Source organism: Laetiporus sulphureus (genome assembly GCF_001632365.1).
Source record: "Laetiporus sulphureus 93-53 unplaced genomic scaffold LAESUscaffold_3, whole genome shotgun sequence".
Classification (NCBI taxonomy): Eukaryota; Fungi; Basidiomycota; class Agaricomycetes; order Polyporales; family Laetiporaceae; genus Laetiporus; species Laetiporus sulphureus.
This window is the reverse complement of record NW_024468512.1, coordinates 744,916-758,165: the sequence shown is the minus strand read 5'-3', so window position 1 is coordinate 758,165 and position 13,250 is coordinate 744,916. Positions and strand designations below refer to the sequence as shown.

Genomic DNA, 13,250 nt, shown 5'->3' with positions numbered 1-13,250 from the left:
CCTTGGGAAACACGACCAATACATACCCACTGTGCCTTCTATTCTGCCTTCATGGTCCATCTTCCTCTCCCACGACAAAGTTTTGTTAATGCAGGAAGCTGATGATGGAGTTGACAGTTGAACGACAACGGCAGTGCACATGGCAATCGTGGGACGCGCTTCCCGAGGGTTGCGCGTCGAAACTTTAAAGCGCCTGTCGCAGACTCCTCCATCATTCTCAGCTCGAGTCTCTAACGCGTTGGGTGTATATAGGTGTGTTCAGTCTGATACGCTTCAAGCAGGAGGAAGATCAAGTCACATAAGCCGGAATACTGGTACCTCTACACAGCCTGCATAGATTTATTTTTCCACGGGAAACCTGATGCAAAAATATCTTATGTCTGGATATGGAAATAGTTTGGAAATTGGGCGGAGACAATTAAATTATGTTACGATTGTTTTACCGAAACGTATCAGCAATAGTGAAACTATTTCCCAAAGGAAGATATTTCAGTCCAAAAATATGTGATACTGATATGTTTCGGTGAAGCAATTGTAACATAATTCAATTGGCTCCACCCGATTTCCAAACTATTTCCATATCCAGACATAAGATATTTTCACCATTTTTGCATCAGGTTTCCCGTGGAAAAATAAATCTATGCAGGCTGTGCTAGTTCAGGAGCAGATCGATTCTAACGGGTCTGATGTCCGCTCGTCGAGTCGACGTCGTTGTCAAACCGTCGGAGATGGTGAAGATGACCGTCCTGCGGACTACGTATCTTGGACTGGACGTTCATCTGTCTGCTCATGTTTCATGTGACGCCAATTGCCAAGCAGTGGACCTTCCGTAGCCTCTGTATGGCCGGTGTGCGTCCTCTCGACCAATCCGACATCATTTATTCTTGTGGCGCTCGTATGTATGTTCAAAGAGGAATGGAAGCGCTCCCAGAGATCCGGCACCGACTTTACCGGCAGTCTGAACTAACGAAGTTGTAGTCAGGTTATGTAGCAACTTCTTGATTGCGAAGGAGGTCGCGGTCTACATGGCAAATTCCGAGTGCGACGTCCCACTGTGAATACGGTTTGGTCTTACGAAAGTGTCTGAGATCCTGTTTCTAGGTGAGTGACTCTCATCGCTGCGTTCCTGGCTAATGAATCAGCAAGCCAGTGCATCAGCCATAGGACTGGGTCGTCAACGCAGGATCATCAAGCATCCGACTTCAATGCATTGTTCTGCAGACGTACGGATATGCATTTCTAACCACAGTTGTAGCAAATCTTTCAAGGCAGCTTTAGGACTATCACCCTCCTGAAACGATCATCCTTCAATGTCGTTTTGAGAAAGCTGTGCTTTCGAAGCATGTTGACATCTCTAAGGTCAATTCCACAGGCTGGCATCTGAGGCCATTGAAGATCCCATAACGTTCCATCAGGTCACAGAGCGCCTCCCGATTGCCTTGTGAATGCATGGTGTAGGGACCTGAGAGGCAAGGTGCCTGGGCATAGCATACCTTCAATCCTCCTTGTCATACTGCTTGATTCATAGTGCTGCTCATGATGCATGTTGCCTCAGACGCGAGGCTCATATTCAAGTACCCAGGATTGAAGTCGAAATCGGCGTTCAGGGTGAAGGCAAGGCATCAGGTGTGTGTCATGTGCGTAAGAGGTGATCTAATTGCATTATAGACGACGTACAGGTCTCACATAGCCATAAAACATAGTGATAATTATAACAACCCAAGCCATGTACTATCGAGCGTGTGGTCAACTGTAAGGTACTTCTAGTTTCGTGCGTCGTAATAATTTAACAAGCGCCTTCTAGGTGACGAGCTATGCACGTGGAATTGTCAGCCATGCTGAATGACATCGCTGCGATTGGGATATTCACCTATCTGGAGGATTACTTGCGCCTGCGGAAAAATGGCAACTTGAAACAACATGACGTTGTTGACTCGGATTCTGCCGTCACTGTGCAACCTTCGGACCATTTCTCTGAGCAATTGCTTTCGCCACTTCCGGATGGCACTGGGCTCTGGCATGGGAGAACTATCGCTTGGTTCTGCATGAGTTGCTTCACGATGTCGCGAGCCGACTCTGCAGAGCCGTCATGTCGGCGGAGCTTGGCGCCCTTCTCAATTGCGTCTCGGAAACCGTATTCGCCCAACTTAAGATCCCTCTCTCGACCTTCGCCGACCTCCTTGCGAATCCTTGTCCACATGTTCGTTACAATCACAGCGTGCGACATGGCTTCGTCGCCGCATATATCGCGGAATGCCTTGAGGCTTTTCATGACGTTGTCGCCGATGCGATTGTCGGACATGCTATGCATGTATACCATCCCGACTACGTCTGCACCTTCGTTGTATCTAAGGTTTGCGTACGTTCATATAGGAATGCACGTGCAATATGAAGGACTCACTTCCATCTCAGGTGCTCGGCAATCTTCTTCTTGATTTTCGACACTTCCTCAGCATCGAATCCAGGGGTGTCAATGAGAAGAACGGCGCTTCCATCGATGCTGACTTTCTCCTCTTGTATCTGCCTGGTGCATGGCTCCAGAGAACCTTCGCCTTCTGGAAGATTCGAATCGGCCACTTTGTTGATGAACTGTTGTCCTTATGAGGCGAGTCCTGAGCTGATGGTGCATATCACGGACTGACCTGTGTCTTGCCAGTTCCCGAAGGGCCCGTAACGCTGCATCAATGCGTTGTCAGGCACGATGGACCTCTTTCAATTGCAAAAGGCTCACATTATTACCTTGAGATTAGAATAGGCCATTTGGAGGATCTACGCGGTAACACGAAGTAGAAGGCAGAGAGGAAGTGGCACAGATGCTGGCATGTCTACGGTTCTGGTGGCTAGTCTTTATCCCCCCGTCGAAGCGCGCGGTAGCCGACATCACGTAACCGTCGTGATCGCCAGATCTGGCCTGCCGAGGTACGGTGGCCCTTACCTCCGAGTTCGCTGGACGCCTTCCATACAGAAGTCCGCACTGTGCTACATAGATGTTCTTAATTTGCACTGCTCGCTGCCGGATACATGAGTTTCCCGTGGTGCGATCCACACATCACACGCGTTAGGATCCATCCGACTGATGCCTACGGCTACTAACGGGATAGTTCCGCCAGCAGTGTGTGACTACAAGGATGCTGCCAAACCGTATCACCGACTGCACGTTCACCGCTTAGCTGTGAAGTTCACCGTGAGACGCTCTGGGCGCAGCCGCGAAGCAGGCCGCTAAAGAAATTTACATAGATACGGCAGGCTGCGTTCTATCTGACGCATGATAAAGCAGATACCTCCAACGACGCTTCTCAGACCAAGATGAATCTATTATGAAGTGCGTCGTCTCGCGGAGTGTCAATCCGTCTAATGCCCCTGGCGTGGGCTAGGCCGCCTGAGTCGTCATTCAAATTCTACGAACGCCGATTGCACTGCTTAAGATCGGTGCCAATGATCTAGAAGTTGTCGAGTTGTCGAATCGGCAAAGGCCACGAGAAAAGCGCTGTACGTCTTGATTATTCACTGAAGCGGCTTCGGTGTTCCAGGTCATCATTTGGAACTTCGGAAAGCGCTGACAGGACGAACTCGACAACGTTCGGTTGTACCTTTGAGCAATCTGTTTTCATCATCATATCGACTGCATGCCACAGGGAAGGTACCATCCCACCATGCGGTGGCCACGAGGCTCTCCAGGCCGCATCATCGACCACAAACCTGGCACGAACATTCCACAATTTAATGATCCGCGCTGTTGTGGCTTTCAACAGATATCCGGCTATGGCGGAGGATGCGATTTAACTTAACGAAGTTTGCACAGATCATGCATGCTGATTGTTCTCGGTGACCGAACGTTACGATAATTCCCCGATTGTTCGGGCTTACTGGCCACGTTGAGTTCCAGAAAACCTCGCTGCATCAAGGGTCTCGAAAATTTAAACACTCGAGGCCGGATAGATGCTTAAGCAAAGAGCGCGTGCGCATGTTGTAAGATCAGAGGTACGCGATGAATTCCTCTATATACACTCGCTTCGACACTCATGGAACGCTTCAACAGGACTCGCTCATGGTATGATCCGCATGGCAGTAGGAATGCATCCTGGATGGCCCATAGCTTTCCATACCTATCAATCGTCCTATCGCATACACCAGCGCTGTGTGTTACACCGATGTTTTCCAGATATCAGAACATCCTGATGACAAAGGAGACGCCGCAAATCGGAACTCACAATCACAATGCTACGGCATTCCATCGCATGTATCGGTGTGCTGCATGCTACGCTCTCACAGTTCTCGCATACCGCCGGACAGTTGGTGGGAATGCGTCTGATATCGTTGAATGAGAGATACGGAGAATGACGTTTGCAGCAATTGCTGCGTGCCGGCATAGATACGGAAGTTCGTTCAATGAGACTCTTCGCGATACGTATCGAACGCGAGGCTGCGGCCGCGGCATAGAACTGTGGTTGAGCGCGAACGCTTGAGCGCAAAGTCATGCAATTGCCAAGGTCATGCCGGCCCTCTGTCAGCGGAATCACCGTTACTACTATCCTGCGTCCAGGAGGGGTGTCCGAAAGAAGTGCGCCATGTGGATTCGTGGCGAGATCGGCGGATTTCCTCTGCGGGCTTGAGCGATAGTCTGGACGCGGGCGCACTCACCTAATCGACGGTCCGGAGTCCATTGTCATCTCTGCCCCTGCACTGCCCCTTCCTGCAACCCAGGCTGTCCGAACTCCGCATAATTCCTGCAACTAGGCTGGGTAGCGTGTACCCTGTTCGCTTGAAATCCGGCCTATAAGGGTCTTTATAGCCACTTGCAGAACGCCCGCTGCTGGAGGAGACAATTCGGAATGAGGTTCGGCATGGCAGCAGCAACCCGCGCCATACATCGCTCGGGTGGCGAGCGCCAATTTTGCAAAACTTCGGGTCTGGAGGTGCGGGAGTTTGTTCTTGAGAGCTTTGCATTCGGAAAACTGGCCAAGGTGGACTTGTTTTGTCGCCGCGTCATCACGGGCGGCGCTGACATATAAATCGCGACATTCCCTGCGACCAGCCTGGGACGGCTAGCGCGGTCAAATTCAGTCGCGGATACCTTTCTCTCTCACGTTCCATCTCTCTCCGAGTCCTCTCCCAGCGTCCACCATGTCATCCTCGCTGCTTGCTGTGCAGCGACGAACCCTCGTTTCCAAGTCGCGCTCTTTGTCGTCTGCTCGCCGGTGGGCGTCCACCGACGTCAAGGACAAGTTCAAAATTGTTGTTGTTGGCGCTGGTACGTCCATCAGTCTCGATCTCGACTTCGAACCTAAAAGTGATGGTCGTTTTGTTGGGCAGGCTCTGGTGGATTGAACGTTGCTAATCAGATCTACAATCGGTTCCGAGCAGCTGGCACGCCACTGAACAAGGGTGATATTGCCATAGTCGACGGCGCTGAATATCACTACTATCAGGTAAGCTTGCCATTGCATCACGCGTTCATGCACCGCTAACGCTGGATTCACTTCCTCTAGCCTGGATGGTGAGAGACTGTAGTCCAATATTCATTCCGGATAAGTGCTAAGTTTCTATGTAGGACGCTGGTCGGCGCCGGACTCAAGCAAAAGACGGAGACACGGAGGCCTCTCCAATCCCTCATCCCTCCTCATCTTGCTTTTGTGCACGAAAATGTGTCGACGTTCTCCCCTGAATCCTCCTCTGTAACGACGGTTTCAGGTCGCTCCATTTCTTACGAGACGTTGGTTGTCGCTGCTGGTCTCCAGACCAACTGGGGCAACATTACCAACCTCCCAAAGGCACTTGCTGACCCAACGTCTGGAGTGTCTTCCATCTACTCGTACGACACTTGTGACAAAGTGTGGCACGACATCGAGGCCTTGAGGTCTGGGAAGGCGATCTTCACGCAGCCGGCCGGTGTCATCAAATGTGCTGGAGGTATGTGGCCCTCGTCGTTCTCCCCCACGGAAATGCGTATCGCTCACGTCCATATCAGCTCCTCAAAAAATTATGTGGATGGCATGGGACAGGTTCCAGAAAACCGGACGTGGAAGTCAGATTTCCGTCGACTTTTATACCGGCATGCCAACTATGTTCAGCGTGAAGAAGTACTCGGACGAGCTTGACAAGCTTCGTGTACAGCGGGGCGTTGGCGGCTACTTCAAGCAAAACCTCATTGGCGTTGACCCTGCAAACCACAAAGCAACGTTCAAGAAGGCTGATGGTTCGACCGTGGACGCGGAGTACACGCTCTTACACGTCTCGCCTCCCATGGGGCCGCTCGACTTTATCAAGAAGTCGTCTATCGCGGACGAAGCGGGCTGGGTATCAGTGGACCCCGGAACTTTGCGCCATACGAAATTCGGCAACGTTTGGGCGTTGGGCGATTGCTCTAGCTTGCCGACGAGCAAGACTGCCGCTGCTATCACGGCACAGGCCCCCATTCTGACGGAAAACCTGTTCTCAGTTGTGACCACTGGTAAGACCGTCGACACGCCTTACGACGGTTACACCAGCTGCCCGGTATGCTGTATGCGCTTCCGCTTATATCAATGCTTACAAAACATGGTCGTGCAGCTGTTGACAGGCTACGGCCAGTTGATGTTGGCGGAGTTCAAGTATGGCCTGGAGCCCAAGGAAACTTTCGCCACTTACTTCGGTGACCAAAAGAAGCCACGCAGGTATGTCGTCTACGGACGTGGCCCCGTACGTAAGACTGATAGCGCGGCGAATGTAGGGTTTTCTACCATTTGAAGAAGGATCTTTTCCCGTGGGCGTACTGGAACTACATGGTGAGCCCTTGATAACGGTAACTTCGCTGACGCATGCTTAATGGTTCGTCGTCTAGATTAAGGGCACATGGTTCGGCTCGCACGGTTTCTTCCGTCCCAAGTTCCCACATACCAACACTCCGCAGTAAATTCCGCCGTGTCCTCACAGATGCCTGGGGCGTTCCGCGCTCCCTCGGCTCGGATTCCTCCATGATATGACGTTTGGAAATGGGATATTCTCGTATTCTCGACGCTTGTGGTAGGTACATTCCGCTGTCGTCAAAGAAAGTCTGCCTCGCTTCAGGCGAGAATGACACTCGGGTTCGATGCTTCGTGTAATAGATGTCGATGGCGTGAATCGCATTAAGGCACCACATGATGTTACGTTTCGACCCGTCATCTACCAACAGAGCGTGCTCGATGTGCAGCGTGGATCGGGCCACAGGGCGCTCAGCCGGACCTGGATTCCAAATTTTACCTTCAATGGTTTTATGAAGGTACCCGTGCAGTACGTCGGCCACGAAGCACCAGGAAAGGTTATAGAAAGAATGCGGAGAAACACATGCACATTTTGATGGGGCCGTGGCTTCACCTTGCCTTGCTAAAATCCAAAGATATCGTCGATCTCGTCCTTTTTCTTCCTCTTCTTCTTGCTGGCCTTCGACGTCAATGGCTCATCGTTGCCCTTCCGCTTCGAAACATCCGCTCTTTGAGCACGAGAAGGAACTGTCGTTTGCGACGCGGACGTTCGTATGGTACTCACTGAGAACGAGCATCAGGTGAGGCAACTCATGGGAGACGCAAGAAGCACACGAACCGATCGTACTGCGTGTGATGACTGAAGTCGTTTCTGCCGTTGAAGCGCCCTGGGCCTCTTCGAGGTTGAACGACATCTGAACATCATCTTGTGTTGTAAGCGCCAGAGTTGCTTCGGTCGAGGTCCGTTCAGAGTCATGAAGGGCATATCCTATATCCTCGTCGGCCGCGTCTTCATGCGCACTAGCAGGAGCAGGTTGCACAGGCATGTTCTCTTCCGTCACAGACACCTCAGGAGCAGGCATGGCATCCGAGCTCTTTAACAAGGGTTTCAGTCGGCATGCTTGCTCGGGCTAGAGCATGGATCCGTCAGTCAAAAAAATAAAACGGCGCATGGACGCTACTTGCATCTAAGAGCGCCAGTACTTTGTGACAAGCAACCTGGTAAAGCTCAAGGGTAGACTGAACCTCTTCGAGAACATATTTCAACCGCGAGGCGATTGCTACCAGAACCACTATTAGGTACAAGAATGCCCCCGTATGCATCATGAGAACGAATGAACTAAAACAGGCCGTCAGCGGACACGGTGAAATACGTTTCGACATGCTCACTGATATGCTCCAATAAGGCGTTCCTGTGCCTGCCTGACTCTCAGCCTATGTATCGGACGGATCGAGGATACACTGACCTTCTTAACTAACTCGCGGCAATCTGACAATCGCCTTATCGTGAATATGACTGACTCTACGTCGGGTAGATGGGTCCACGAGCCTCTGAGAAGTTTGGGACTAGAGCCGTGTAACACATAAGCTACATCAAGTGTTCTATGAAGTTTTGCTCACGTATGCAAAGTACTGTCGCCCCAGAAGGACAGTCTGAAACGTTCAGTCAAATCGCCTACAGCCATTCCAACTAGACGGTGGCCAAATCGCCTCATCTCGGCTGTTTTCCGCCAGAACAAAGCTGTGTGGTGCTGGTTATTGTTCTTGTAGTAGAGTCTGTCAATGATCTGCAATTCCAGCCTGTGGGTTGCGAGAGCAGCGTGCAATCGTCGTGTACATATTTTCAATCGTTTGAGCACCGCATCAACTTCAGGATGCGTAGCCGCAGGCAATGACGCCCTCGGCAAATAGGTTATTGGAGGAGGATCAAGAATGCGTAGAGCAGCCATACGATCAAGGAAGGTGATGGTCACCGGAGCATTCAAGGTGTTGCCGCGCGCTTAAGCTAATTGATCCCAGCTGAACGCGCTTACCGCCGGCACCCTTACCACACACTGCTCACTCACCACCGCGCATCTCGCGCTTACCGCCGGCACCCATACCGCACTGTTCACTACGCCGTACCTCTGTCCGTTCTGCAGACGTTTGCCACCAGCCATTTAGGAGCTCGGACTTATTTGGAGTTGACTCGCTGTACGCAGGACGGTGGAACAAGCATCACAACTAAACGCACCACGTTCGTCACGACGCCAACATGAGCGGCGGACAAGGCTCCCAGGACGCTAAGTTCTTTCAGCGGGGAAAGATCCAGGTTAGCATGGCTTAGTTCAAGCACTAACGCGATGCTAAGGCATACTGGGCAGGAGTTCCGTGCCGAGCTACAGGCAGCGGAGAGCAAGGACAAGAAGTTCACCAAACGCAAGACCGTGCTGAAGAAGATCGTCGCGAATATTACTATGGGGAATGACAGTAAATGAATTAATGCTCTTTTATCGGACAGGAGTTTAATCTATTATCTTTCATAGTGTCTCCCCTCTTTGGCGACGTCATTCAATGTCTTGGAATCCCTAACCTTGAGATCAAGAAGAGTAAGTTATCCCAGCCTGCATATATGCATATTCACAAAGCCATATGTCATCGTTTTCTCAAGTGGTGTACCTTTTCCTGGTGTGCTACGGTCGCCAGAAGGCCGAATACATCCATCTTGTCATGTCGAGCTTCCTCAACGTGAGCATACTCCTTGACTCAACCTTGAATCAAGCTGAAGCGGTATAGGATTGTGAAGACCGTAACCCTCTCATCCGGGCTCTCGCTATCCGCACCATGTCTTACATCAACACACCAGTCGTTGTAGAGGAACTGCAAGACCCACTCCGACATTGCCTCAAAGACAAGGATCCATACGTGCGGAAAACTGCAGCAATATGCGTTGCTAAGCTATATGTGGCCGATCCAAGGAAAGCCGAGAAAGGCGGCTTCGTGGAGCTTCTGCGGGATCTGCTATTGGACTCTAATGCTACTGTGGTATCGAACGCCGTTGCGGCGCTCTCGGAGATCGGCGACCGACAGGATGGTGTCATCTTCAAGCTAAATCTGACTGTTGCGAACAAGCTGCTTTCAGCTCTGGGTGAGAGTTCGGAGTATGCTATTCGTCTACATTTCTCTTCCAGTGTTATGACCTGTTCTTCTTGGCAGATGGGGCCAGATCTATATCCTGGATTCCCTATTACGATACGTCCCAGAGAAGCATGAAGATGCCCAGCAAATGGGGGAGCGAGTGCTCGTACAACTATCGCACGCCAACTCGGCTGTTGTACTCACTGCTATCAAAGTGCTATTGTATCTCATGAACTACATGGAGGACCGCCAATTGATGGATTATATTTGCAAGAAGATGGGTCCGCCATTAGGTGGGCACCATGAGAAATGGACGAAGGACAAATCTTGACGAGAAGTTACAGTGACGTTGCTATCGTCTGGGCCTGAGGTTCAGTATGTTGCACTGCGGAACATCTTGCTTATTATCCAGCGACGGCCACAAGTGCTGAAGAACGACGTCAAGGTGTTCTTCTGCAAATACAACGACCCCATCTACGTCAAGCTTGCCAAGCTTGAGATTATGTACCGTTTAGCGCGCGAAGAAAACGCCAACGAAGTATTAGCAGAGCTACAAGAGTAAGTGTTCCTCTCGCTTGCTCAGAGTGCTTGCCCCGACCCTCACAACCCAGATACGCTTCAGAGGTCGACGTAGACTTTGTGCGCAAAGCGGTGCGCTCGATCGGCAGGCTCGCGATCAAAGTGCAGCCGGCGGCGGACTCGTGCATCAAGGCGCTATTGGACCTCATCGAGACGAAGGTGACGTACGTCGTGCAGGAGGCGGTGATCGTCATCAAGGACGTGTTCCGGCGGTACCCCGGCAAGTATGAGGGCATCATACCCACACTGTGCGAAAACTTGGATGCATTGGACGAGCCGGAGGCGAAAGCTGCCATGATCTGGATCGTAGGACAGTTCGCAGACAGGATAGAGAACGCGGACGAGCTCATGGATGATCTGACGTATACCTTCTTAGAAGAGCCTACTGAGGTATGTTCGCGTCATTCCGTGTCGTTCGCTTGCTCAGACGCCCGTCCGGTGTAGGTCCAACTGGCATTGTTGACTGCAGCGGTAAAACTGTTCATCTACAAGGCGCAATCGGAGACAAGCAAGGCGCTCGTGCACAAAGTGCTGAAGTGGGCAACGGAGGAAGTGGACAACCCGGACCTCCGCGACCGAGGGTTTATGTACTGGAGGCTGCTTGCGATTAACCCGTCGGTCGCAGGGGAGATCGTGCTTGCGGATAAACCCGCGATTACCACAGATGCGGATCGCATGGATCGAGGTGCGCTCGACCAGTTGTTGCTGCATACGGGTACATTGGGGAGTATATACCACAAGAACCCTGAGGTCAGTACGAGGCTATCCGGCTTGACGGCGGCACTGACAGTATCGCACAGACATTCATCCGAAACGCGACGGGCAAAGCCCTCGTCGACAGCCCCGCGCTCAACCCACTCTCCCGCCAAGTCCTCGTACCTGCCACTCGCAATTTCCTCCTGCCCACCTCAATCCGCATGCCGGGTGGGATTCCGGATCCGCGCAAGTCGATCCCGTTCATCACGCCCCAGCGCTCCGAGTCGAACGGGCACACGCCAACGCCGCCCTCAGCGCCTGCGGCCGGCTCCGACGTGCCCACCGCGAACCTGCTGGATACGCAATCGTCACAGGATGACGGGGACGACGATGGCGAGACGGACGATACGCACGGGCAGGTGATGCAGTCGCAGATGCAGATGCAGACGCCGATGGCTACTGCGGACCCGTATGCGAACTTGGACGCGCTCGGCGCGTTGAGTGGTGGGTACGTCGCGGATGAGCCGCAGCCGCATCGGCACGGGCTGTTGTTCTGAAAGGAATGGGGCTTTGTCATGTGGTGTGCTGAGGTGGACCGAAGGATCGGACAGGCTTATCATTCACACTCATGCTAATGGGATGCACTTAGGCTTGAATATATTCGTCACTAGTGCGTTAATTCCGTGGATTGCTGGTAATTATGATACAGCGCTGGACGTGCTTCCCTACTAATACAGCAGGATGAGTACGGTATGATATGCTAACAGTCATGCAAGAAGTGCGTTCCCAGGGTGACGACAGGATATGCTGGATATATGTTCCCGGAGTAGATTATGAGTTGGGCTTGAAGACGGATTTGACTGTCCCTTTGAAGCTAAATTTCGGCCGAAGCGAGTTGTAATGCTCAAACGAGGAACGTCAATAACGGAACGGCGACCGAGAACTATGGCCCCTCACCTCGCCCAAGCCGTACATCCTGCGATGATAGCTGATGTGCACGACGTTCTTGTCCGAGACGCTGCTATTCTCCGTCGAGCCCTGTGGCTGATGGATCACAATTGGGGGCTGGCCGCACTGGATGACATGTATTGGCACGTTGAACGCGCTGCTGAGCGCGAGGATCTCTGGTTCGCCGCCCCAGGCACCGGTGTCGCGCATGGTCGCGCAGTAGCGGTCGAACTCCGCGGGGGTCATGAGGCCAGTGTCGGACGTTGCGCCGGCGGCGTCTTCGCCATCGACCGAGGGCAGGAAGGGGAGGAAGTCGTCTGGGTGGTTGTGGATGTAGTCGGCGGCGGCGTGTCGGCAGGTGGTGTAGGTAGCCTGACCGGCGGGAAGGATTTTGAGAGTGGCAAGCTGGTCGGCGACGGCTGAGAAGAGACAGTGGCCATCCGGTGTGATCTAGCGTACAATGAATCACATATGTAGAAGTCAGTCAAAGCCGGAAACGGTTCACTTACCTCGTACATCTCCAGCCCCAACTCGTCGCATATGCGCTTGATCGTCTTCTCCTCCTCTTGAGCCTCCTTCTGCAAGCGTGCGTCCGCCTCGGGGTTAGACGGGGCATACTGCTCGGCGAGCGCAGCGGCCCTGCGCGCCTGTATGCGCGCATGGATGATCAGGTCAGGGACACTGTGGACGACGAGCGCAGCGAGCCGGCGCACCTGGCGTGCCTTGTGCCGCGAACGACTGTCCTGCTTCTGTGCGGGCGGGGGCGTCTCGGCGATCTTGTCGACGGCGGTGTCGCTGTGGACGGCGGGGGGCACTGCTTTGTCGCGCGAGTCGAGCTCGGCCAGAAGGTCGTCCACGAGGTTGTCATCGTCGTCTACGGCGGGCTCGGGGGGCGTGGCGGGGGCGGAGGCGGGGGCCTTGAGAGAGAAGGCCTTCTTGAACCTGTTGCGCTTCGAGCCAGCCATGCGGGTGTAATTGGCGGAGAAAACACGCTTTGTCATGATCGCTGAGCTCATTTACGGACGAGCGCACCGAGGCCCCGATCGGGAAGGCGCACGTGCCGTATATGGCAGGCGCTGTGGTTCGCCATGCAAGCACGTGACAAACGCGGTGATGTCATGGCACGGGCCGTCGGACTGCCGCGAGCACTTTGTCGTCTGCTCCTGCATTCGACGCACAATCGCCGCC

General features: G+C 52.9%; 5 protein-coding genes across 5 annotated transcripts; 2 read left to right on the top strand and 3 right to left on the bottom strand.

Annotated features, from left to right (window-relative positions):
• Positions 1–1,628: 1,628 nt before the first annotated feature.
• On the bottom strand, positions 1,629–2,760 carry LAESUDRAFT_809315 (uncharacterized protein; the record flags this gene model as incomplete). The annotated part of the gene is made up of 5 exons (XM_040914132.1): positions 1,629–1,812; positions 1,871–2,348; positions 2,402–2,589; positions 2,643–2,676; positions 2,732–2,760. 4 exons carry the CDS (start codon positions 2,758–2,760, stop codon positions 1,883–1,885), a joined length of 717 nt encoding a protein of 238 aa, XP_040769115.1. The 3' UTR covers positions 1,629–1,812; positions 1,871–1,882.
• Positions 2,761–4,641: 1,881 nt separating this feature from the next.
• On the top strand, positions 4,642–6,961 carry LAESUDRAFT_720600 (sulfide-quinone oxidoreductase). The gene is made up of 8 exons (XM_040907849.1): positions 4,642–5,251; positions 5,314–5,429; positions 5,490–5,497; positions 5,552–5,910; positions 5,969–6,495; positions 6,550–6,653; positions 6,710–6,764; positions 6,821–6,961. Exons 1-8 carry the CDS (start codon positions 5,125–5,127, stop codon positions 6,890–6,892), a joined length of 1,368 nt encoding a protein of 455 aa, XP_040769114.1. The 5' UTR covers positions 4,642–5,124; the 3' UTR covers positions 6,893–6,961.
• Positions 6,962–7,094: 133 nt separating this feature from the next.
• Positions 7,095–8,696, bottom strand: LAESUDRAFT_720599 (uncharacterized protein). Its single transcript, XM_040907848.1, has 6 exons — positions 8,343–8,696; positions 8,189–8,288; positions 8,112–8,140; positions 7,908–8,061; positions 7,561–7,852; positions 7,095–7,505 (listed from the first exon to the last, which is right to left on the bottom strand). The coding sequence occupies exons 1-6, from the start codon at positions 8,669–8,671 to the stop codon at positions 7,345–7,347; spliced, it is 1,065 nt and encodes a 354-aa protein (XP_040769113.1). The 5' UTR covers positions 8,672–8,696; the 3' UTR covers positions 7,095–7,344.
• A 280-nt stretch (positions 8,697–8,976) lies between these two features.
• Positions 8,977–11,671, top strand: LAESUDRAFT_755029 (Adaptor protein complex beta subunit; the record flags this gene model as incomplete). Its single annotated transcript, XM_040911983.1, has 10 exons — positions 8,977–9,033; positions 9,086–9,191; positions 9,248–9,310; positions 9,373–9,449; positions 9,498–9,862; positions 9,918–10,132; positions 10,184–10,397; positions 10,451–10,808; positions 10,863–11,168; positions 11,219–11,671. The coding sequence occupies 10 exons, from the start codon at positions 8,977–8,979 to the stop codon at positions 11,669–11,671; spliced, it is 2,214 nt and encodes a 737-aa protein (XP_040769112.1).
• A 274-nt stretch (positions 11,672–11,945) lies between these two features.
• LAESUDRAFT_755028 (cysteine proteinase) lies at positions 11,946–13,027 on the bottom strand (the record flags this gene model as incomplete). Its single annotated transcript, XM_040911982.1, has 3 exons — positions 11,946–12,017; positions 12,072–12,512; positions 12,572–13,027. 3 exons carry the CDS (start codon positions 13,025–13,027, stop codon positions 11,946–11,948), a joined length of 969 nt encoding a protein of 322 aa, XP_040769111.1.
• Positions 13,028–13,250: the final 223 nt, after the last annotated feature.